Source organism: Parasteatoda tepidariorum, chromosome 5, assembly GCF_982258835.1.
Source record: "Parasteatoda tepidariorum strain Cologne lab strain chromosome 5, Ptep-v5.0, whole genome shotgun sequence".
NCBI lineage: Eukaryota > Metazoa > Arthropoda > Arachnida > Araneae > Theridiidae > Parasteatoda > Parasteatoda tepidariorum.
In genome coordinates this window covers 70,842,077-70,868,059 of record NC_141759.1, presented here as the reverse complement: position 1 = coordinate 70,868,059, position 25,983 = coordinate 70,842,077, and the positions used below count along the sequence as shown (strand labels likewise).

The following is a 25,983-nucleotide window of genomic DNA, read 5'->3' as shown; positions in this document are numbered from 1 at the left end:
CGAAAATAGTTGCAAATAGTCGCGTTTTAGTCGCCTGTGGCAACCTTGCATTAAATATTTACTTAACTTAGTCATCCAGAAATGTTCCCACCTTAACGTGGTGTTGTGGTTTGTGTGTGTTGTTGATCCCGAGAGCTATGCCGGCGGGAGCTTCGGCTCCTGGCAGGGTCACCCAAGCCGGACTGGTCGGAGGGGAGACACCAGACGAAGAGGAACACCCTGGTCCTCCAGGTTGGGGGTTGGGCGTGGGGCCAACAACCCCACCCTGTAAAAAACTCCATGTTACGAAATCTCAAGTAGAAAATAAACCCGGGCTGACTTTAAGGAAACGGACTGGAAATGGTTTGAGGCATATGAGAATTGGATCGTGGAATGTTCGATCATTGTATAGAAATAAGAGGTTGCAAATGCTGATTGAACAAGTTGACAGCTATAGAATTGATTTGTTGGCTGTGCAAGAAATTCGATGGACAGGAGAGGGAATTATTGAAAAGAAAAATCATACAGTTGTCTATAGCTGTGATAGAGAAAAACACATGTTTGGTACTGGTTTCATATTGAGTAAGAGAATAAGACCACTTCTGATTGATTTTGATTGCAGGACACCTAGACTATGCAAAATAAGGATAAAGGGCATTTTCTTTAACTACAGTTTTATCAACTTTCATGCTCCTACAGAGGACAAAGATGGCGCGGAAAAGGAGCTTTTCTACGAGGAGCTACATAGATTATATAATTCATGTCCTAAAAATGACGTTAAAATCTTTCTAGGGGATGCAAATGCAAAAATTGTAGTGGAAAAAGAGTTCAGGCCAGTGATTGGAGGGTATAGTCTTCATGATATTTCAAATGACAAAGGAAAAAGACTCATAGATTTTGCTACAGATCATAATATGGTCATACCAAGTACAATGTTCCAACATAAAAGAATTCATAAAATGACTTGGAAATCTCCTAATGGAAATACTTACAACCAGATTGACCATATTTTAATTGATTCAAGATACAAATCGGATATACTGGACGTAAGATCTTATCGTGGGGCAAACATAGATTCCGATCATTTTCTAGTTCTGGCAGAGGTTAGAGCCAGAATATCAAATATTCGTAAAGCTCGCGGAGAACGTCTGAAAAAATATGATGGTGAACAGCTAAAAAAAGAGACTACAAGAAAAAAGTTCCAGGAACAAATTGAAAGGAGGCTTGAAGTGACTGATGATTCTTCAGAAAGGGATGATGTTAACAGGGAATGGAATGTTATTAAGAGAGCTCTTATCGAAACAGGAGACCAGGTTGTGGAAAAGATCGAGAGAACCGGAAGAAAGGACTGGTTTGACAATGATTGTTTTATGGCAACTTATAAAAAGAATGAGGCTTATAAAAGAATGATAAGTTCAAGGCATGCAAGAAATGCTGAAAATGCTTATAAAGAAGCAAGAAGAGAAGAGAAGAAGATCCATAAAGAAAAAAAAGAGATTATTTTTCGAAGATCTTTTTGAAAATGTTGAACATTTAAGGGGATCAAGGGAAAGCAGAGCTTTCTTTCGAGAAATAAACTTGGGTCGCAAGGAATTCAAGCCAAGAACAAACTCTTGCAGAAGCAGGGAAGGAACGATCTTAAGCGATAGAGAAGAGGTGCTGAACAGATGGAATGAACACTTTGACCATCTGTTGAATGGTGATGAGGAAGAAGACGAGATAGCAATAGACAATTTACAGATGCATAACCAAGAAATGGTTACACCTCCAACGTTGGAAGAGGTCATCATGGGAATTGACAAATTAAAAAACAATAAAGCTCCTGGCCCTGACACCATACCATCTGAATTAATAAAAGGTGGGGGAATGGAGGTTGCGAAGAAAATATATGATCTATTACTAATTATATGGGAACGGGAAGTAATCCCAGAGGATTGGAAAATCAGTTTGACTTGTGTAATTCATAAAAAGGGAGATGTTCTTGAATGCTCAAATGTACCGTTACCCCTTTGGCTGTGATCTCAAAATTTAAATTTAGTAACGGTTACCCAGGTTATTTAGTAGACAAATATCTAATGAATTACAGAAAACTTTCAACATTTAAAACTCATTTTTATTGCACCTCTAAATCTTCAAAAACATAATTTCACACATTTCCAAATGCCAACATGGGAATAAACATTTATACATTAATTAAAACAAAATTGCAACCTTAAAACACTCAAGCATAACCTTCAACTTCTACAGTTCAAAAAAAAGACATTTATAAAATAAAAACTTCATTTAACATTTCTAAAAACCCAGACTTGGTTTATGATATCTATAAATTACACTTAAATGCTGATTGTTCTCCTACACAAAAAAAACACAACATAACAGTTCAGAATTTTCGGTAAATGATTCCTCTAAAATGTTAACGAAATAAAATTTAAAGTTTTATAAGTACCCTACGGAATTTACTGCTTTCACTCTGGAACCGCCCACCGGAAAGGTAGATGAACTCATGGACAAACTCCTCGGCTAGGATCTCGAAATTTCTCCAGCTATTCTAATTTCAAGCGACTTAGGCATGTAGAAGGGGGACACCGGACGTCCAGCATAGATTCCTTCGGACTTGGCCCATCGTCTCAAAGATATCGGCTTTTGGCTAATCCCGGTAGTCCTTCCCGCTAGAGACTTCAGTTTAGCTTTCCCTAAGGTTACGATCCACCATCTCCGAGATACTGTCACGAACCACTCCTTCAGCGGACAAACTCCGTATCCCCAGGATACTGCTCTGATTAACTGCTTACTACTGGTACTGCAACTGCTACTAGCCACATTCATCGCTTCTCTTTTATCCTCCCGTCAACAAGGCGAAAGAATCCAGACTGACCTGTTTACCACGTCCAGAGTCATCCCGCATCCGGCGGACGTCAGAACCAAAAAAAAAGATCCCTGAGAAAAACCGTCATGAATCCACTAATACCCTATACAAGTTATAATACCATCTTCAATAAATATTAATAAATTTAGTTACATAGATTTTACCCAAAAAAATCCCTTTTTAAAAGACTAATTCAAAATTTCTAAAGAAAATATCATTATGATTGAATTTAAACTTTACCGTAGTGGTGCCATCTACAGACAAATAATCTATCTTTAAAAGTATTACAAAAAAAAACTTATAATAAATTTCAATTTATTACAATACCATCGCCTCACCGAAAAAAATTAAAATACTTTTAATTTTTTGAAACACTATAGCACTATGTTAAAATGACCTGGAACACTATCAAGAAATCAAGAAAACTAAATTATTGGTTTCACATAAAAAATTCCGTTTTTTCCTTTTCTCTAAGCTGTTCATAAATAATTCCTACTTAAAGTTCAAAATCTCTAAAAGCACCACGCGGCTTTAAACCTACTTTTAGATCTTTATCACTAAAATCAAATCTGACCCTAACAATGTGCACCTTGCAAGGAAACAGAAAAGAGGAATCAAATATGCGCCAAAGTAGTTTAAACTACACTTAACTTTAAAAAACATTATAACTCAGATTTACACTTAGCAATACCTTTTCCAGCGGCCCATAGGGGGTCAGGAAAAGATTGTACAGCAACGTTATCAATCTTCAGCTTTCAAATTTTAAACATCTAAAGATTCATAATCTGCATTTTCAAAATAACATTAAAAAAAACAAAAATGGGACAAACCCAGTTTTGACTGATTACATACATCATTACAATTGCCGGTGGAGACCTACACTTCACACTTATGTACATAAAAGGACCGTGGTCCACCTGAAAACAAAAAACAGTCTCCACCGACCTACTACATTCCGGCTTATGTAACCAAAATATGCACCGCCAGATATAAACTCCTCCTCCATATTTGGAGAACATTTGACATTCCACCCCAAAACATTTATAACCCAATTTAAAACAAGAAAAATTTAGTTACACTTTTCTTACAAATTCTAATTTCTTATAACCCGTCCATTTACTCGTTGTCTTAAGTTATAACGAGGTTGCGGAAAAGGCACGAATTTACCTGTCTCATACAGTATATTTTCTGGAGCAGGTGTTTCTACTCTTTCCCTATCTATACTGCCACTGATTTGGTCACCGAACCCACTATCTCTGGATCGCAAAACTTCCAATCTTTGCTCCGCCTTTGCCACATTCTCCACATGAACAACCCTAGTATAGCCAAAATTTTTTGTATGTTGGATTTTCAAAGTGACCGGAGATAAGACTTCAACCACCCTGAAAGGGCCCTCATTAAATTTAGCAAATTTCTTGCACTGGTTTTTCTTTAACACAGGATTGAACCAGTATACCTCATCCCCTGCTTGGAAACTATATTGTTTGATGTTTTGGTCTCTACGAGCTTTTCTATTTTCTGCAGAATATTCTAGATTTTCCCTCGCTAATGCCTAAGTACTATGCAATTTACCAAGTAAATCTTTGGCACAGTCCTCAGCACTCGCGTAAGAGAAAGGTTCATGGTTTCTACGAAATTCCAACTGTAAAGTTAATTCCCTACCATATGTTAACAGTGCCGGAGTACTTGCAACGCCAAAAGAAAAAAATGGCCAGGTATAAACACACCCGTTTGACCATCCTGTGGCGAGGGCTTATCTTTAAGACACATATTCGATTACAATTCAAATTTCACAAGCACACTATTAATTGAGTAAATCTTAACTTGTTTACGTCTATTTCAAAAACTGGGAATACATGAATACACTCAAATATGATACAACTTTAAAACACATAAAAAGTCAAATGTTAGCATCTGGAAATGCAAAAGATTGCAGCACCAATTTAGGCCCTATCTATTAAATTTGCCTATCCTGGTCACGGCACCAATTTGTACCGTTACCCCTTTGGCTGTGATCTCAAAATTTAAATTTAGTAACGGTTACCCAGGTTATTTAGTAGACAAATATCTAATGAATTACAGAAAACTTTCAACATTTAAAACTCATTTTTATTGCACCTCTAAATCTTCAAAAACATAATTTCACACATTTCCAAATGCCAACATGGGAATAAACATTTATACATTAATTAAAACAAAATTGCAACCTTAAAACACTCAAGCATAACCTTCAACTTCTACAGTTCAAAAAAAAGACATTTATAAAATAAAAACTTCATTTAACATTTCTAAAAACCCAGACTTGGTTTATGATATCTATAAATTACACTTAAATGCTGATTGTTCTCCTACACAAAAAAAACACAACATAACAGTTCAGAATTTTCGGTAAATGATTCCTCTAAAATGTTAACGAAATAAAATTTAAAGTTTTATAAGTACCCTACGGAATTTACTGCTTTCACTCTGGAACCGCCCACCGGAAAGGTAGATGAACTCATGGACAAACTCCTCGGCTAGGATCTCGAAATTTCTCCAGCTATTCTAATTTCAAGCGACTTAGGCATGTAGAAGGGGGACACCGGACGTCCAGCATAGATTCCTTCGGACTTGGCCCATCGTCTCAAAGATATCGGCTTTTGGCTAATCCCGGTAGTCCTTCCCGCTAGAGACTTCAGTTTAGCTTTCCCTAAGGTTACGATCCACCATCTCCGAGATACTGTCACGAACCACTCCTTCAGCGGACAAACTCCGTATCCCCAGGATACTGCTCTGATTAACTGCTTACTACTGGTACTGCAACTGCTACTAGCCACATTCATCGCTTCTCTTTTATCCTCCCGTCAACAAGGCGAAAGAATCCAGACTGACCTGTTTACCACGTCCAGAGTCATCCCGCATCCGGCGGACGTCAGAACCAAAAAAAAAGATCCCTGAGAAAAACCGTCATGAATCCACTAATACCCTATACAAGTTATAATACCATCTTCAATAAATATTAATAAATTTAGTTACATAGATTTTACCCAAAAAAATCCCTTTTTAAAAGACTAATTCAAAATTTCTAAAGAAAATATCATTATGATTGAATTTAAACTTTACCGTAGTGGTGCCATCTACAGACAAATAATCTATCTTTAAAAGTATTACAAAAAAAAACTTATAATAAATTTCAATTTATTACACAAACTATCGAGGAATTAACTTACTTTGCACGAGCTATAAGGTATTCTCAAATATTTTATTCAATAGACTTACTATGTTTTCAGAGGGAATAATAGGAGAGTATCAAAGTGGTTTTAGAAGGGGAAGATCAACTACTGAGCAAATTTTTACCATTCGGCAGATATTGGAGAAAACGAGAGAATTTGGAATTGATTTGCACAACCTGTTCATTGACTTTAAAACCGCCTATGATAGTATTAACAGAAAAGCTCTGATCATGGCAATGAGAGAATTTAAAATACCAGAAAAATTGGTGAGATTGATTAACCTAACACTAAGTGAAACTAAAATTATGGTAAAAATACAGAATTGTTTATCAGAGCCATTAGAAATAAAAAATGGTGTGCGACAGGGAGATTCTTTAGCCTGTCTCCTCTTTAATCTAGCATTAGAAAAGGTAATAAGAGATTCAAAAATCAATAACAGAGGAACTATATTTAATAAGTCAATACAATTGTTGGCTTTTGCTGACGATATAGGAATTATTGCTCGAACACCAAGAGCACTTGAAGAGGCCTTTATTTCTTTAGAGAAAGAGGCCCTGAAGATGGGTCTAAAAATAAATGAAAATAAAACTAAATATATGCCTTGTACTAAAACAGCCCACAGGAGTACCCATCTAAAAATTGGGGGACATTCATTCGAGGTAGTGGACAGCTTCACGTATTTAGGCTCTGAAATAAATAATAGGAACGATGTAACTGCAGAAATACGAAAGAGAATCAGAGCAGCAAATAGGTGCCTTTATGGATTAAGAAAGTTTTTAAGATCAAATGTAATCAAGAGAAAAACAAAGCTGTTATTATTTAAAGGCCTCATTAGGTCAGTTTTAACATATGCTTGTGAAACATGGACATTGACTCGTGCAGATGAAGAAATGCTGAGCATATTTGAGAGAAAGATATTACGGTGCATTTTTGGAGGAATTAATAAAAACGGTCAGTGGCTAAGAAGATCAAATTTAGAACTCTATCGATCATATAATGAACCAGACATCATAAGATTCATTAAGGTCCAAAAGATAAAATGGGCAGGCCACTTAGTAAGAATGGAAGAAGACCGTATTGTGAAAAAGATTTTTGATGCCCGGCCGACAGGAACACGTAGAAGGGGCAGGCCAAATCTCAGATGGCTAGATACCCTGGAGAAAGATTTATCTATATTAAAAATAAAGAATTGGAAGTCCATTGCCAAAAGAAGGACAGCTTGGAAAAAACTACTGGAGAAGGCCAAGGCCCATCCTGGGCTGTCGAGCCAGTGAGGAAGGAAGGAGTCATCCAGAATGTTTTTAAAGAATAACATAACAAGAAAAATAATTAAGTTTTAAGTTCAAAAGCTTATATAATTTATTCACATGAGCTATAAAAGAAATTAAAGTTAATTATTACCTGTTACTTGAGTTTCATATTGTACCAACACAAATGTTTCATTTTATATAGATAAAAACAATTTCATAACATAAAAGCATACCTTTAATATAGAATGTAAATTCTTGGTGACAAGAAGAGAAATAGAAGGCGATTTACTTTCTTCCAGTTCATTTTGGCTATAAATTGAAAATTATTGAGTTAATAATATTAAATAATATTATAAAATCAATCACTTCAAATGCAGCAGCTCTACTGGCAATAAATCATAGCAAAATAAAAAACATTTTGCTTATAGAAACTAATAAGCTACTCTAGTTTAAAAATTGAAAATTAAATTGAATATATTTAAAACTTTGTTACTAAAAACTTGAAAACTTTGTTACTGTTAAATACTTGATAATGTGATAGAAATTATGAAATAAATACAAGCATTAGAATTAACTCTTTGGCGCAGCTGGGACACCGGTGTCCCTTTTATTTATTTTTTCCTAATGCTCTAAAAACAAGCAAAAAAATATTTTGGTATTTTTTAAATTATAAAAAACAATCTAATATTAACTAAAAATTTGATAGATTATCGGAATAATATTTGTACTACAATATAATAAATATACAAAAAAAGTAGCTTGAAAATAAAATATTTATCCATATTCAAAAATGTATTTTATACATAACTGATTTTATAAAATCAATAATTGATTTTATAAATTAAAGAAATTTAAATAACGAATAGCATGTTTTTCTTCAATCTAAATAACTGCAAATTTGAAAAATTATTGTTTGGAAGTGAGCAACATTTAGAAAATTTTACCTTTAATACAGAGAAAGACACCAGTGTTTCAAGCTGTATTTCAAACCATAAACTATTAAAATGCTAAATATAATATTTTTCACTTATTTTGACCTAAATTTAATACAAAATAATGGAAAAAAGTAGTAAACATATGTTTATTAAATTTTTTGCATCAAAGGGTTAATAAAATTTAAATGAAATCTGATCCAAAATAACTGAAGATATAATATACGATTAAAGAATGTATGTAAAGAAGCCCGTTAGATAAAGTATCAAAAGTCATATTGTAAATATGATTAGAATAATTTATTACTACTGGTATCAAAAATATTGTTGGACATACTATGAAATTCATGAAATGAAAGTTAAGAACTTTAATAAAGTAGAAAGTATAGTTTCGATTGCTCTATAGAAATGTATGTAAGAAATTTTTTTATTATTGATACTTGTTTTGGTATTTTCCTTTAACAGTAAAGAGGTATTTGTTTTGGTACTTTTTTTAACAGTATTTTTAGTTGGAATAATTTATATATAAATTTTCTGTTAATGATGAAGAACCTTAGCTTTCTTCGGTAAAAAATCTCTAATCCTTCAATAAAAAATTTATATAATTAAAACAATGCAAATTGCAAGCTAGTGTGATGATTAAGTTTACTTTTAAACTCTAGTTTACTTATATAAATGGATCATTAGTGTGATATTCCAAGCTCTAAAGGAACAGTGTCAAGGCACTGGGTAGTCACAATGAAGATTACTTTGAAGGGAGAAGAAGTCAGTTCAATCCTTGCTGACCCTTAGAAACATACATCATTAGTGTATTCTTAAAAAATATTTACTAAATTAAATTGTGTTTCTAATTAGTTGTGAAGTTATTGAACATTAGGTGTCAAAAAATTTTTCTAAGTTTTCTGTTTAAAAACTCTAAATTAAAAAAAAATATTTTTAACCAAACAAAAAGCACTTTTTATTATCAATAGGAAATATAAAGGAATTAATTTTAATCTCAACAATACAATAATTTGAAAAACCCATGTTCAAATGAAAAAAAGCCACTGTATTAAATTTTGAATCAATGCAAAATCATTCTAATTGCAAAAATCATTAAGTAAGAAAAATAAAGCATTAAAAATTGTACTACAAATTAACTATTATTTAAATTCCAAATTACATTACTATAGCATAAAAAATATTTTCATATTTTTAAATATTACATTATGTTTTCATAATCAATTATTGCTATATACGCGAAATTTTTCTGCGCAGCTTCAAGCTAAACATTTTCAACGTTAAGCTCAAGCTTAAACAAGCTCATGCATTTATAAAGATAATTAGAATTCCATCACAAAAGCTTTATTGACGTCTATTGCAAACATTTCCTTGACTTTGACAATACGAAAAAAATTAAGTATGACTTAGAATTTTTCTAGTTATCAGTTAATCCAATTAATTTAAACATAGTTTTCAGGAAAAGCGTTTTAAAGTTTTAGATGATATTGTATTGCATTCAGTATTTAAAAAAAGATCTATATAATGAATTCTGAACACTCGAAAAATTATTTCAGAACACTTAAATATTGATCTGCTTCAGATATTTTTATCATGATGCTTAACACTTCGGCACAGGTGTTCTTTTTAAGTATATATTTTTTCTCACGCTCTAATTGCAAACAAAAATAGATTTTGATATTTTTCAATTATAAAAAACAGTCTAATAGTTACTAAAAAAATATGTTACATTATTGGAAATATATATGTACTAAAACATAAAATCTAAAAAAAAGTAGCTAGAATTTTTTTTTCCATTCATATTCAAAAATTTATCAATAATTGATTTTGCAAATTAAAAAATTTTCAATGATGAATAACTGCTTCTCTTAGGTTTAAATAACTGCGAATTTGAAAAATTATTGTTTAGAAGTGAGGCATGTTTTGAAGATTTTACTATTAACACAGAAAATACATTGATGCTTCATCATGTAGTATTTCATAACTAGAAATTATTAGAATGCTGAATATAACATTATTTATTTATTTATTTCACCTATATTAACACTTAATAAAAAAAAGTGTGAAAAATATATTTTATAAAGATTCTGCATCAAACAGTCGATAAGTAAATTTAATGATATGCGAAATGACACGAAACTTCTATGAAATGAAAATCTTCACATTTCATTTGCATTAGAAACATCTATAGAAAGATCATCTACTAAATTAAATAACTGAATAGAAGTAGAAAAGAAAGTTTTTATACAAAATTTTTAGTACCTTACCATAATATTTTAATCAAAAAAAGAAAGCGGGATTTATTGCGTTGCTGTTTCACAGAAGAGGAAGACTGAAAAATATGACAATGGAGATAAGGAAAGATATTTAGAATAGATGAGCAAAGATTTTGCATTCCACTGAATTGGTTCAATAGAAATCTAAAAAAAAAACAGGAAACCAAAATTAAACAATTATAAAAGATAAAGGGGAAAAATTGAAACTGTATGACATTTAATTACTTCACAGCATTTAATACAGATTCCACAACATCATCCTCCAAATATTTCATAAGCAAAATACATTTCAAAGATGATAATGCCTGTAAAAAAAAACATAATTTATTGAAATTCTTCTTATTATGCTTATACAAATTATGCTAGTTTGAAATGCATTGAGTACAAAAAAGTTAATAGCTATGTTATTTCCTCAATAATGAATCCAAAAATATATTTTGTCCTTGATTTCTTGCACCCCAATAAATAGAAATTTTCTATTCTACTAGTGCATAGGCTTTTTGAATGGAGGACAACTGAGCTAAACTATAGGCCTCCAACAATACAATAAAAATATTGCAATACAAAAAAAATAAAAGCAATTTCATTTGTTTTAATTTTTTCAATGCTTAAAATTATCTGAACTTTTTACCTAATTAAAAAATATACCCTAATCAACCTAATTATTATCATCAACTTAATTATTATCAGTATTAATCAACTTAAATTAATAAGAACCTGATAAACATTTATAAATATCATACTGTAAAAATATTCAAGGTTTGCAGAGATTGTTTTTTAATACCAATTTTAAACATCTAATAAGAAAATTTTTTTATAATTTTGGTTATGGATAAACTCAATCTTAAATTCTTAAAATTTAGACAACATTTGTTTTTTTCTGAAATGTTACTAATTTATTAATTTAATAAGTGTTCTTTTTTAACAGTTTAGATGTTTTCTCAGAGTTTATTAAAAATATTAACAAATTTTATAAAATGCATTCAAAAATATGCGATAAAATATACTTATTTTTTAGCTAATAAATAGGGATGAATATAAACAATTTGAGGATCTTATTTGACTTCCAGGTCACAGGTTATACACTCATATTCCAGTCTTATGAGCTTTTTTGATATCAATGCAGTGCTTTGATTAGATGCTTGGTATTTTGAAGCAGTTTAGAGCTGTGCTTCAAAATAATTTAGAACACAGGAATTATTACAAATTTAGAGCTGTTTTAAGCTATTGTTCTCTCTATTTTCAAAAAAACAGACATAAATAACTTTAACCATACTTATACTTTTTGCTTTAGGAAAACAAAAATTTGCTCTTAAAGTAAGTTCGAATGGATTTCGTTAAAAATTTGCTTTAAAGCTAGTTGGTAAATTTCTTTTAAAAATAAATTTGTGATTCAAAATGAAGAACAGTGATTGGTGTAATTTACTAAGAAAAATAACAGTTATGCTGTTAGACGTGACTCATGTAGGGTAATTGGTACAGCTAGCATATTTCTGTAAATATTATTTAAATGCACATGGATGACTAATTTTGGTAATTACACACATTCTAATTCATCAAAGCATTGCTTTATATATCTAAGATAAATAAAAAAAGTTAATAAATATTGATAAAAAATTTAATGCAAATAATGCTTTACAGCATGTACACATGAAAATGAGCAAGTTGCATTTTTTTTTTAAACATAAATAGATTTTAAGCATAAAAGCATGAAATATATTGTCTTTACCTTGTTAATTGGCATGCCCCATGATGCTAAAATTTATAGAACTGCATGATACGAATTTACAGAAATTTTCATGGCTAGCAAAATTTCTTTAATTAGTATGGAAATATAATGAATAATAATGAGTAACATGGAAAAAAGCCTCTGTTCAGTGCAAAAAAATTATAATAATAACTCAATCCTATCCTAAGCTCAATTCAGGATTGTCAATAAGGCTTTAAAAAAAACGCTTAAAGGATTAAACATTTTTTAAGCTTTTTAAATTGTTAGTATATTTGTTAAATAACACATTTTTCTAGAATTAGTTTATAAAACATAGATCAATATACAAAATGAAATGCAAAAATTACTAACTGTAACATAACCACTATGAGAAACATATGAGATAAAGTAATAATAAAAGAAATAGCAATTCACAAGTCAAAGGAAATAACAAAAACTAAGTTAAAGGAGCAAGATAAACTTAAAGCTAAAGAAAAATTCAAAACACCTACGCAAATATAAAAAATTACTTACTAAATGAATATCGTAAACAGTCTTAACATTTTGACTTTTTTCTTTAACAAGGGGTAACAGTTTCTGTAATAATTGTTCTGGTAGGCTGCCTTGAACTTTATAAGCTGTATTAGCAGTGATGAAACTGCAGTATTCACCAAGAATTTCAAGACACTGAATCTGCTGTTTAAAATTTTCAGATAAACTATCCCAATCAAATAATCCAGCAGCATCTAAAATTAAGCATCAATTGAACTATGGAAAATATTATAATATACATTAACATTCAAAGCTAAAATGATTTTTTTTTTATATGAAACTTTCAATTTAAATCCATTTTTTTAAATATTTTAAATATAATTAGATGCATTTCATTAAAATATAAGGGACAAATAAGAAAAAATAACTTAAAAGCATAAATAATAAAAATAATCTTTATGTGATTTGAATTGCAGTGTTAAAGAAAAATTGCAACAAAAAGAAAGGTTTGGTTTAGATATTTCAACAGATTACCAGATTGATAATTCCTTTTCCATTAATACAATATTTGATGATACAAATTTTAAAAACAATATTTAGTTACATTTAAATACTTCATATAATTTTATATTTAAATATAAAGCCAATAGCAATAATAATATAAAAATAATAAATACAGGCCTTAAGACCTAAATAAGTCACTTAATAACTTAAGTAGAACATTCTTGTTTAAGAAAATAGGAAGACAGAAAAATCATAAAAACTTAAAAACACAAAATACAATACAATTTGAGTTTTGGTTAGTTTTAAAGTACCTATAAATTTCAAGTTGGGTTCAAAAGTTTCACTTTCATCATCTAAGTTTTCATCTACAATAGCATATCTATTTTTCTTACGTATAAAACCATTACCATTTTCTCCAGGAACTTCAGTAGGAACACATGATGAGTTCTATTTAAAAAAAAAAGCACATAAAATATCTTTAAAAAGCTAAAGAAAACTCTACAACACAATTGATTAAAACCTTATTATTAAATGCGTACATTACACGTATAGTTAAACCTCACTAAATTAAACCTCTTTCTTACGAATGTTGCTTCAAATTTTCCAAGGACTCAATGAACAGAAAATCCTGCTTCGATGAATTTTATTTCCTCTTCTCTCGATAACTTGAATTTCTTTTCAAAAGTAGTAAATAAAAATAAATTTAAAGATAAAAAATAAAATTCTGGAAAAAAGGAAATTTTAAAAAAATGAAATGCTATTTGAAAATATATCAGGAGGAAAATCGTGCAGAAAATTTGAAGCGCAGAACTGCAATGATCGCAGACATTCACAATCTGAAATCATTACATTTCTGCATTACACCACAAAAATGTGCAAGAAGATCACAAGAGGGGAAGGAACTACCTTGTTTATTGTTTCCTTATCTCTTTTCATTTAATTGACATACATATATGAAGACCAACCATCCTTTTATGATCTCCTTTATTCTAAAAAGTTCTAGAAAAAGTAGAGATACTTTTGTCCAATTAGAAAGTGTCATTGTGATAAAATATCTCATTTTTCTCTTAAGGAAACAGCACTGGAATCCTTATGTAAATAAAAAAATGAATCACTTTCTATAAAAATAAGTAAATAAAGCTTTTCTTCTTTATTTACCTGTTAATAATCTATGGTTTATGATAAATTTTTGATATTTCAGTTTTTTTTTCTTTTTTCTTTAAGTTTATAGTATTGAGGTTTAACTATATTTTATAACGATAGGAAAGAGAACAACTTACGCTTACTGAATCGCTAATTTTCTCTAAACTAAAACTTAGAAGAAGTTGTAAAATGTCAGAAGGTATCACACTGGCAACAGCAAAAATGAATTTATCAAAAGCTTCAATTTCAAGAGAGTCCCTTTTATTTTTGAAAACTGAAACAATACGTTCAATGGTTCTTTTGAAGAGAACAACAATGCTATTTCCAGGATGTTTTCGTTCTTCTTTTAGATTTAGTTCAAAAGCAGCAAGGAAAACTTTCTAAAATATAAAAATATACTCATAAGTTAGGAATATATTATTTATTTAAATTAAGTATATTCCATTCAACTGTATTACTTTCCAATATAAACTAAGCATTGAAATATAGGTATAAAGTTTACCTTCATTTTCAGTAAAACTTAAGATCTGATAAGAGCTTAGAGGAAAATAATATTACACTAGGTGTGCTTAACATCTTTAAGATTATAAAACTTTCTATTCCTTCTATAGAGGATTTAAAACATAAAGTCTGTACCCCAGATTTTCAATACAACTCATACTCAATATTCAACAGTAAAAATCTATTCTGTAACTGTATTCAACTGTAAAAATAACTATATAATACATGTTTCATTTTAATAGAAAAAAAAAATTTTATTGCAAAGTATATTTTGTGATTATCATATGTATTTTCGTATTTTACAAAAAAAAGAAAGAATCTGAGTGACACGTCACATTGAGGACACATCAGTATTTTATAATTCTTCATCAGGGACCCCCCAAACAGTGCTTCATAACAGTGATTTATAATTTTTAACTTTAACCTCCTTTTACCATTTTTACCTCCACAGACTGGCCTGAAGCACAGGGTATATGAGAAAGAATCAAGCATTTTTAACAGAGATGTGGAAACTGGCATGAAGCATGTGTGGCTACAGTTCTTATAGAAACAGTAAATAATTTACACCAGAAATGGGGCATCTTTTCAACACTGGTTATAAAATAAAATAAAAATTATAGATGTAATTAAATTTCTTTGTGTTCCTTTTTCTTTAATCACAGTTTAAAATTCATCAAAGGGCAGGCACAAAATGAATCCAGAATAGAGAATAAAGCACACAGAAAAAGGCTACCAAATATTACAATACCAATGTAGAAGGTTATTTTCGGTAAGTTTTGAAGTTATATATTAAATTTTGCGAAGTAATTTTTTGTGAAAAAAACATATTAAATGTCAAATAGTTTACTTACTTTGAAATGAGAAATAAAAAGGTTGGATTGTAAATCTTCTACTTTTAAAACACCTTTAAAGTAAAAAGTTTGGAGCATTTCAAACAGTAAGAGAGCATATTTCACAAAAATAGGAGTGAAACAAACCTAAAAACAGAAGGAAATCAACCTTTATACTTTGAAAAAAAATTATTTAAAAAATATATTAAGGCCAATTAGTTGCCAATTTTAAAAACACTATAATTAAGTCCCTTTTAAATAATATCTATTGCTGAACTATTACATTTAAGAGAAGCATTTATATATAAATATGTTATAACATAAAATTGAAATAATTTAATTTTCAACACTGTGGCATCAAAATTTAAATATATATAGAGTTTTTGTGCAACTTTGAAAACAAAAATAGACGTTGGGAAGTTAGTTTTTTTAAATTGTTAACAATATAAATATCTGTAAAATATTGAAATTGAATGGCATGACTTTAATGGGAATTAGGAAACTGATAACAAAACTTGTTCTTTTTATGTTAATATATACATAAAAATACCATCTAAAAGAATGCATAATGTTAGAAAATTACAATAAAATTAATATGTTGCAAAAAATAATAAATAAAATTATAATTAAAAATAATAATTAGATTAAAAATAGTAATTACATTAAAAATAATAAATCTCCCCTTACTTCAAATGACTGCAACCTTCTCCATCAATTAAAATCTCAAGAATGTATATATTTATCATACAGTTTTATACTAAGCGATAACATTTGGACAAGTAAAAAAATTAAAACAGCTCATTTTATAGCTTTTTAATATGAATAAATAAGACTACAGAGTGTCAGTTTGTTAACTCACTGGTTGGTGGCATCAGCTGCTCATCGAATCATTTATATACAATAACACTGAATTTCTTCAGAATCAGAATTATAAATACCATAAACTTGAACCAAAGCAATTTGGTCATTCATAGAAATATAACTAAAAGTGAAAAAGAGTGATTGATTTGGAGAGTTAGGAATTGTCCAGCAGCAATATTTTGAGTCTGTTTTCAAAGAAATCATCTGTTCACAGGAATATCATATTTTTATTCACTTTCACTTAAATAACTATTTTTAATCACTTTAGAAAAATAAGGCTTATCAGGTTTATTTTCAGCATTAGAATGCTTACTTTTTAAATGTCTAACTTTTGAATGACAAAGGTTTTTGTTAATTTTTATTCAATGAAGAGAACTTTAATTTGTTTAACTTCAGCTTTATTTACATTAAATTTCAATAATACAGTTTATCTTAATCATTCAAAATTTTCTATTAGAAATTAAACTTATAACACTTACATTACATATAAGTGAAATAACGTTACTGAATACTAATATATACGATACTGAGAAAATGCTATCAAATTTTTCAGAAGATATTCTGTTAGTAAACTCACCCCGTTATTGCAATCAAAATCTTCAAATACTAAAGTAATCACTTTATAAAAAGGGACACTGTATAACGATTAATAAAAACAATTTCCGACTGTGCGAAAGTAATCTTTTTTAAAAAATTTATTGTTTTTCAGGCTATTATTATCATGCATAAAAACTCTATGCATCATTATATAAAATAATTTCAGACTATTCTAGGATATCTTAAAACTATATTTTATAAATCAAAATTTCACTAAAACAGAAAATAAATCGAATACTAAAATTTAATAACGAAATATATATTTGTTTAAATTTTAATAAATAAAAAAGAATTTAGAACACTTCCTTGAATAACTAATTAGTAATTTTATGAAAAAAATAGTGCAAAATATTTTAAGAAAAACTTACTTGAGAATTATAGTTTTTTTCTTCAAATAAAGTACTAGTGGCCTCAATAAAGCAACTAAGAACTTTTTCCTTCATAGCTGAATTTTTTATAGAAGAAAATGAAGATTGGGTAAGCTGTGTTTTACAACTTGGAGTCTTAAACTCTTGAACTGGTAAATTAAATGTTAATTGAAGTAATTCATCTTCCATTTTACTTATCCACTGGAGATGGTCTAAAAAAGATAAGTAAGGGTAGATATTTTTACAAATTTAAATGCTTCTTTGTAAATTTAGATTCCTAAAGTAGATAATACCATCCTTCAGTAATGGCTGAAATTTTCCATGAGTTGCTAAGCATGATCATAGCTAATTATGAAGGGTTGGAGCCCTCGATGAAATTGAATTAATTTACAGAATGAAATACTATTATAAAAAGGATAAAATGAATACATTTTCTGGTTTTGTATCAAACAATTATTTAAATTTTTAACTCTGCATTATAACCTGTTAAGTGCGCCAAAAAAAACGGAATTACCCTGAATAACTTTTGGTATAACGATCAGAATTTCCCGTTCTAGGACTCAATCTAAATGGCTAGAGGGGGTGACCTCAAATATGCTAATTAATAAGTGCAGATGATATTTTAAATTACGAAATCAGACACAAAAACGTACTTTCTCTGAATAAACATGTCTTATTTTCAACAGATTCGGATTTTTGATCCCCTAAATATGCCGCAATTTCGGAAATATGGTCAAAATAGTTTAGACAGGAGAGCACTCCAAAGTTTGTACTTCTTAATGTTAATTTTACTTTTTGTGTATTTCGCTATGTCAAATTGAAAAATCTTTGCACATAATTTTAAAATTCGTTTATCCAAAAATAATTCAATGCAAAAAATAACTTTTTGTTAATAATTATTTCGTATTATTTTATTTAAGAATGGTCAAAAAAAATTTAATTCAAAGGTAAACAATTTTTATATCATTTCAAATAATGCAATTTTATATGGCAAAATACAAAACTTGAGCGATATCAGTCATGACAAAATACAAAACTTGAGCGATATCAGTCATGGCAAAATACAAAACTTGAGCGTAGCAGTCATGACAAAATACAAAACTTGAGCGATATCAGTCTAATAGTTCCTGAGAAACTGAATTTCAAAAAAGTCAAATATTTAAAAATCAATTTCTCAATTAAAAAATAAAATAAAAAAATTAAAAAAATAAAAACAGCAAAAAGTAAAATTAACATTAAGGGCTTCAAAATTTTCAAAAGGGGGAAAATATTTCTCAGGTTGCGGCTACCCCATATATTTTGAGAGTCGGGAATTGAAATTCGATGAAAAAAGAATATGTTTAGTTAGTGAAGGTATGTTTTTGTGTCTGATTTTGTAACTTAAAATCGTCTGCAAATTTTGTTATTAGTTCCCCTTGAGCCGTTATGAATGTTTCCTAGAACATGAAGATCCGATCCTTAGATCAAAAGTTATTCAGGATTATCAGTTTTTTTTCTTTTGGTGCACTGTATTTAGTAAAGCAGCTACGGAAGTTTAAAACAATATACTGAGTGATAGATTATTTAACTAATTTTGTAGTGAAAACAATAATTTTACTTGCTTGTTAGGTTAAATAAATATTTATTAGCACTGAAACAAACTTTATAGCAAGGTTCATCATTTTACATCTGGATAGTCAATCCAGATTTCATTGAAATATTTTTTGAAATTTATTTTAACGAAGTATAAAAATAAAATTTGTTTTTATTTATATAGGCACACAATAAATTTCTTAAAACTATATCTATCTACGCCATGTAATAACTCCAAATTATATCGGGTACCCAAAACCAGCCTAGTAACAAATAAAATTTTTGATGACTCCCCAAAACCGGCTGAGTAAAAAATTAAATTTCCCTAGGCACCTGGCAAAAGTAAGAGCTCTGTACATCTCTGCAATAAACCCATTAGAACCCACTAAAAAAATAGAGCTGAAACTGTCATAAATAATGAACATACAATTATAAATTGCTGGAAAAAAGAAAAAAAAAATGACAAACTAGAAGTGAAAATACTTTGTCACAATAAAGAAAAGTTTTAGTTACTTTTTAACTTCTAAAGAATTAAATAAAAAAAATTTAATTTGTCATAGAGGGAAAGAGCTGAAATAAATATGGTTTCATTTATATTTTAAAAATGGGATTTAAAGTCCCTATGTTAATTGATATCCTCATTAACAAATTATGTTCTATTATTACATTAAAAAATAACAATAAAAATACATTAATTAAAACAAATAACATGGAAAAATGAGAATTTTTAATAATTTGTAACATTTAGGTTATTGATCAAAGAAAAAAAGTTTACCTGGCATTTCATCTTTTACAAAACATTCATAATTTTCATTATACTGCAAAAGGAGAGAAGCAGCTACCTCTGCAAATACTTCAAAAACATTGATATCAAGATCATCAGAGAGAATTTGAAACACCGCATTATCTTCTGATTTTTTAGAAAAAAGCCATTCCAGAATTCTTGATTCATGACCAACAGAATTTTTTAGTCCTAAGTTATTATTTGAAATAGAAGAAGCAAATGACTTCAAAAATATTTCCAGAGATTTTAAAGATGCATGAGACACTCGATTACTACAACCTGTAACAAAATAGTTCAAATTTACTAACTTACTAACTAAGATCAAAATTATAAGCAGAATTGAGTGGTTATGCGATTATATACAAAATTTGGCAGAAACAATCACAAATAAGAAAATTTTATGCATAAACCGCAAAATGATCAGAAAATGTTACCTGTAAATGTACTTTTTGTGTTAAAGCACTTCTTTATTTTTTTTATTGATATTAGTTCAAATTTTATCGATGAAAAGAAAGAATTCAGCAGCATCAAAAATATAAAAGAAAAAAATAAAGATTATAGAAGCTCAAATATTTCATTCAAAATAAATGCTGCAGGGTTGTCATTCAATATTTGTTTTCAGACTAAACTGCCAATAACCAAATTTATAAAGTACAATATTAACAGATTTGAAAATTTCAACAATAAGAAAAGAAAAACATAAATTAGGCACTTCAATTTCGCAGTTCAAAATGCAGAAATTTTTTCAAATCATTTCACGTAATTTCTTTCAATGCAAATCTATAAGCAAATAAAAACCAAACATTCTATAAAATATAAGTCACATCTACTCATATTTTATAACTTTCTTTAATGATTTCTAAAAGAAGCATACTTCAGAGTGAATAAGAATAAATGATTTAAAGCAAAGACACCATTATTACTTCACATATCACAGCTTTTTAACTGTACAAAAAAATTACCTGAAGTAATTACCTATGGCATCTTACCTAAAGTGTATAAAGCAAGAAAATCATTTTTAGGAACAACAAGCTCATGCATTAAGAGAACTTGAAGCAGCTTATGACCTGCAGAATGACATTGACTCATAAGAGCTATTGACCTAAAATAAAGAATATTAAATGTCAGAAGATGAAAACCAAAAAAAAAGAATTACATTTATAACATTAAATTTGATTTAAGAAATATAGTTTAAGTAATATATAGCTATAAGGGTCCTGCAGAATGACATTGACTTATAACAGTATTTGACCTAAAATTAAAAAATACTAAATGTCAGGAGATAAAAAAGAAGGTTCTACATATATCTCTAGAAGATTCTCTAGTATCTTTTGTTGCGGAGATTTTTAATTTTAAAATCAGCCAGTCTTCTGCTGAACACCCTCTTTATTGTTACAGAAGTTTCATAACATAAAATTAGTACACTCACTTGATTCCAATATCCCAAAACTTCTGCCAATTAAATTGTGATTTTGAATATTTAGATTTAGCTCCAAATGCTTGAACAAAAGACTGAAAACAATTTAGTAAATAATTTTTTGTTTCAAACCTGAAATGAAATAAAAATAGAATTTGTTAAGAACATTGATACCTATTTATATTGCATTTATTTAATAATTTATGGTTTGTAACACATGCATATAGTTGTTATGGCAAGAGATACTTTAATGGTAAGTATATCAAGATTTTTACTTTATTTAAAATTTCTGGTACATACATAAATTTTTATATTTACATTTGAAATTATTAATTTTAAAATTGATGTGTATCAAAAAAAAACAATGATTGATATAATTGTTCATTTATTCTTTTATTTAATAATATAAGATTATTGGCATGGTTAATTTGAATCAAATGCTGGATAAAATAAAATAAATAAAAATTTTGAAACATCTATAGACTTTATCTTAATCTGCTAAGTACAAATTACCCTACTTTGCTCTAACCTACCAAAACAAGCTAAAGTAAAACAAATGTAATCAAGCAATGCGAGCACTTATAGTAAAGAACTCGCTTTGCTTTATCAAAGAAAAAAAAATTAAAGAAATTAAAAATTTACTTAAGTTATAACTGCAAGTAAAATGTTTTTATTTTTTTTACTTCTAATGGCCAGATTAAAAAAAGCTACTGCAATAATAATACTTATAAAATATAAATTGTTTTGAAAATAATAGGTAATTAAAAGAAAAATTTGACTTACTGATTACAAGATAAATTTATGTCAATTAAAGTATCAAACAGCTGTTCAGCTTCAATTTTGGAAAGCACATCAGAGTATTTCAGCAAAAATGCAGATATAATTTGTAACCTGCAATAAAAAGAAAACGAAACTTCATTAAAAAGTTTAATAGTCTTACAATTTAAGGCAGTCAAGAAGTTTTTAAAAATATTTTACACTAGAACTAAAATACAGGGATTGTAAATATGACATTTCAGAAAATATTAAAAATATCTGATTTTTTGATATATATCCCACATTTTGATATTTATCATATATTTCAATATGTATCTGATATTTTGATACTTATACGATATTTTGGTTCAATATTTTGGTACAATAAAATAGTTAATATTACTGTTGATAAATATTTTAAGACATATCAAAATTGGAACATAAAAAAATCCACTTTATTTATGTTCATAATATGTTTTAAATTCCTTTTTACATTCAACAAAACTTTATAAAACGAAACTTTATTCAAAGTTCTCAATAATTAAATGCTTGTCACAGAAGTATTATATTCCACTTCAAGTGTAAAGACATTTTTATTTCACAAAAATTTTAAAATATAAATTCTCTCTTTATTTCTTTTTGTTAAAATATTTAAACATAAAAGTAAGCACATACGCAGCTTGGATTGAACAAATCCAAAGCTAGAACATATTCTTTCTAACTCAGCTGTCATAGAAGAGTCAGTTACTAATAGGTTAAAAAGATTAGTTGTTTTATCTTTCAATTTGTGTTCTAACTTAACAGTTTTTCCCAAAACTGAAGGTTCCACATTCAGAAAGTCATCCTGTATGATAATTTTTGGCATGATTTTTTTTTAATCTTTTATTTTAAAATTTAAGACATATAATAAATTTATCTTACAAGACACAGGGACAGCTGGAAAAAAAATCTCTGCACAATACAGATTCAAATACTAGTTGGCAATACCTGTACACTGAATTGAGACTATTGGTTAGATCTAGTTTGACATCTTTCTCATTAAGAGGCAGCTTCATTACCTTAGTTAAAATTAGGGGCGAATGTACAATCTAAGAATGTATTTCTCTAAGTAAGTAAGGGATGGGAACTGCTGCAGTCTAAAACAAGTATTTATCCGTAAAGAATGACAGCATGTGTTTGTACAGTGTATAATGAAAAACTGTGAAAAACATAGAAATATTTTGAACTTGCAAATATCAGATACTTATTTTAATATAAATATTGGGTAGATATGATATATATCTAGATATATATTCATTGATATATATCAAAGAATGCTGCCAAAATATAATTAACAAATCTGAATATTTTTGTAAAAATACAAACAGTTATAAAAAAAGAAAAAAAAATTACAAAGTTTACTACTGTATTTAGAACTTCAAAACAGATATTATGTGTATAATACAAAAAATTAAATAAAGAAGAAATATTTTACAATAAAACAAAATTTTTACCAGGGAACAATTTTTGATGATGATAAACTTTCAATCAAAGTGCGAAAACAGACATCGATTCGCCGTTTTTTAGATGGCAAAGATCCATCATTGAGGAAAGAAGATTGTGTTACATCTAAAGCACCAACAGAATCATCAAACACTTGAGCACAAATTTCAATAGTTACGGAAATGAAAACTGGTTTTAAAATGGTCTCCTTACTAAAAGAAAAGAAAACATCACACTTTAAAATATTTTAATCAACATATAAAGAAATTACATTTAGTTCCTTTGAGTTAAATTAATTAATTAATGCTATCAAAAAGTAAAAAATATTATAAAAGTGCTTTGAATTTTTTAAAATAAACTCAATTCCATAAAAATATTTAAATACATAAACATAAATTCAACATTAAAACCGTTTTTTTTTTTTTTTTTTTTTGCTTAATTTTTACTGAAACTAAAAAAAAAATTTTTTTAATTATAATAGCTAATTAATGTGAATATAAAACTTTTAAAATAAAATTTCACAAGTTAGCAAGGATACTTAAAGGTGTCCTTTTTTAAGTGCTCTATTTATCTTTTTAACATGAAGCACAGTGAAAATTTGATGTAATAACCCTAAAATATTTCATAAAAATGAATTAATTCTCATTTATATAAATAACTTGATAATTCCTAACTTCATGATTTCAAGTTGGCTAGTATTTCAATTCAAATATTAATTACACATATTAATTACATAATTAATTATTTGATATTAACAGATACTTAATATCAAATATTAATATTAAGTATCTGTTATTTTGAAAAAAGAAAGAAAGTGCAAAAAAATTTCATGATGCACCTAAATCCCTGCTGCACCCCGTTAAGCCAGTTTCATCTCCATTTATAACTTATTTTTATAACTGCCATGGAAATCATCAATCTCAATCAAGGTAAAAAAAACTTTAAGCTCCAACAAGACATCAGTAAGAAAGTTTTAATAAGATAAAGTACATAAAAAAAATATTAAAAATTTTTATAAATTGAATCATTAGGAATCCACAGAAATTAAAATGCAAATTTTATAACACTGTCGACGCTGGATATAAGAACCTTCATGGCCTGTGTGAAAACAGATGTCAAAATGAGAGGTCATTATATTGAGAATGCTGCAAATATTACCTCATAGCTAAAAAATACAGTTCAAATTTTAACAAAGCAATACTTTTCCTTGATAAAAATTCAATAACTAACAAAAAAATTGGAAATAATGCAACTTTATTTCTATATTAATAGATACGTAAAAGTACCCTTTAAAACATCACTTCATAAGTTAAAAAATAATATGCTGGTTGAGGGCAGCCATTTTTGATATATAATATATATCAAGATAACTACAAAGACCACATGTTTTAACTTGAAAATAAACCACACAAAGGGATAGACATTTCTCAAGTAGAGTGAATATAATTTCAAAATAAGAAAAGTATGATTGATAACGATAAATTCATTGTATCCTTAGAAAAGAAAGTTGCACGAATTATGAATGACTATAAATTAATACCATAAACTACTTAAGGCTTAGAGGAGGAATTTAGGGATTGTGCCATGGTGAAGGGGTTAGAGTGGACTTAGGACTTGCTTGAGTTATGTTACTGGTAGGGCCTCCCAAAGACCAACAGGTGACCCACAAGGCTCCAGACGAACTGTAACACTCCAGTCCTCCAAGTTAGGGGGTTGAGCACAGGGTCAACAAACCAGTCTCGTAAAAAAAAACTGAATGTTACAGAAATCAACATCATGGTGATGCACCCCACTCCTGTGGAGGATGTGTCAAGCCTTAAATTCCCGATTGTGTGGTAATATCAAAGGAAATAATGATTTAAATAATTTTTTTATAACTTTTTTAAAACCAACTTACTAAATTATAGTTACCACAAGCGAATAAAGAGTTTAGTACAGAAGTTCTAATGGACATTAAAATAACAATGCTTCAATGGAATAGCAAATGAAAACAATTTTTAAAAATAAACGTAAGAAAAAGAAACTCAAGTTTATGAATCAGTCATTATTACAGAAGGGTGGCTTTTTTAGGGAGGGTCATACCATAGAGCATAAACTGTGCTAAAAACATCAAATTATACAAACCTGGAAGAATACTTATTTTTCTCACAGATCTCCATTATTTCAGTAATGATTAACTTATAAAGATTTAACAGTAGATTCTTCCAACAAGACCATTCATGAGCTACAGCACCTTTGTCTTCAGTGGCATGTCCTTTTGGGTGATGTAAAGTTAATTGAAAACTTATGAATTCCAACATTAATTCCTGAAGGAGGAAAAACAATTGCATTAAGCATTAATGTTAAAGAATCTATCAATCTTCACAATTTAATAAAATAAAACTAAAATATAAAGTAACTTCTCAATGAAAGTTATGTAAAATAATTCAAAAAAAAAAATAAAAAAATTTTTG

General features: G+C 28.6%; 1 protein-coding gene across 3 annotated transcripts in view; it reads right to left on the bottom strand.

Moving 5' to 3' along the window:
- The window catches only part of LOC107442312 (serine-protein kinase ATM), a 108,279-nt gene that overhangs the window by 71,232 nt on the left and 11,064 nt on the right, over nt 1-25,983 (bottom strand). For 2 of the 3 annotated variants that reach the window (XM_043051168.3, XM_043051169.3), the window contains exons 8-21: nt 25,655-25,836; nt 23,542-23,742; nt 22,076-22,183; nt 21,305-21,424; nt 20,865-20,977; nt 19,867-20,154; nt 17,520-17,731; nt 15,715-15,840; nt 14,500-14,742; nt 13,531-13,666; nt 12,758-12,969; nt 10,741-10,820; nt 10,507-10,659; nt 7,541-7,616 (exon numbers count right to left, since the gene is read on the bottom strand). In XM_043051168.3, the coding sequence (XP_042907102.2) occupies nt 7,541-7,616; nt 10,507-10,659; nt 10,741-10,820; nt 12,758-12,969; nt 13,531-13,666; nt 14,500-14,742; nt 15,715-15,840; nt 17,520-17,731; nt 19,867-20,154; nt 20,865-20,977; nt 21,305-21,424; nt 22,076-22,183; nt 23,542-23,742; nt 25,655-25,836 (2,250 nt within the window). The remainder of the gene's footprint in view (nt 1-7,540; nt 7,617-10,506; nt 10,660-10,740; nt 10,821-12,757; nt 12,970-13,530; nt 13,667-14,499; nt 14,743-15,714; nt 15,841-17,519; nt 17,732-19,866; nt 20,155-20,864; nt 20,978-21,304; nt 21,425-22,075; nt 22,184-23,541; nt 23,743-25,654; nt 25,837-25,983) is intronic. The other variant, XM_043051170.3, reaches the window with a different exon arrangement.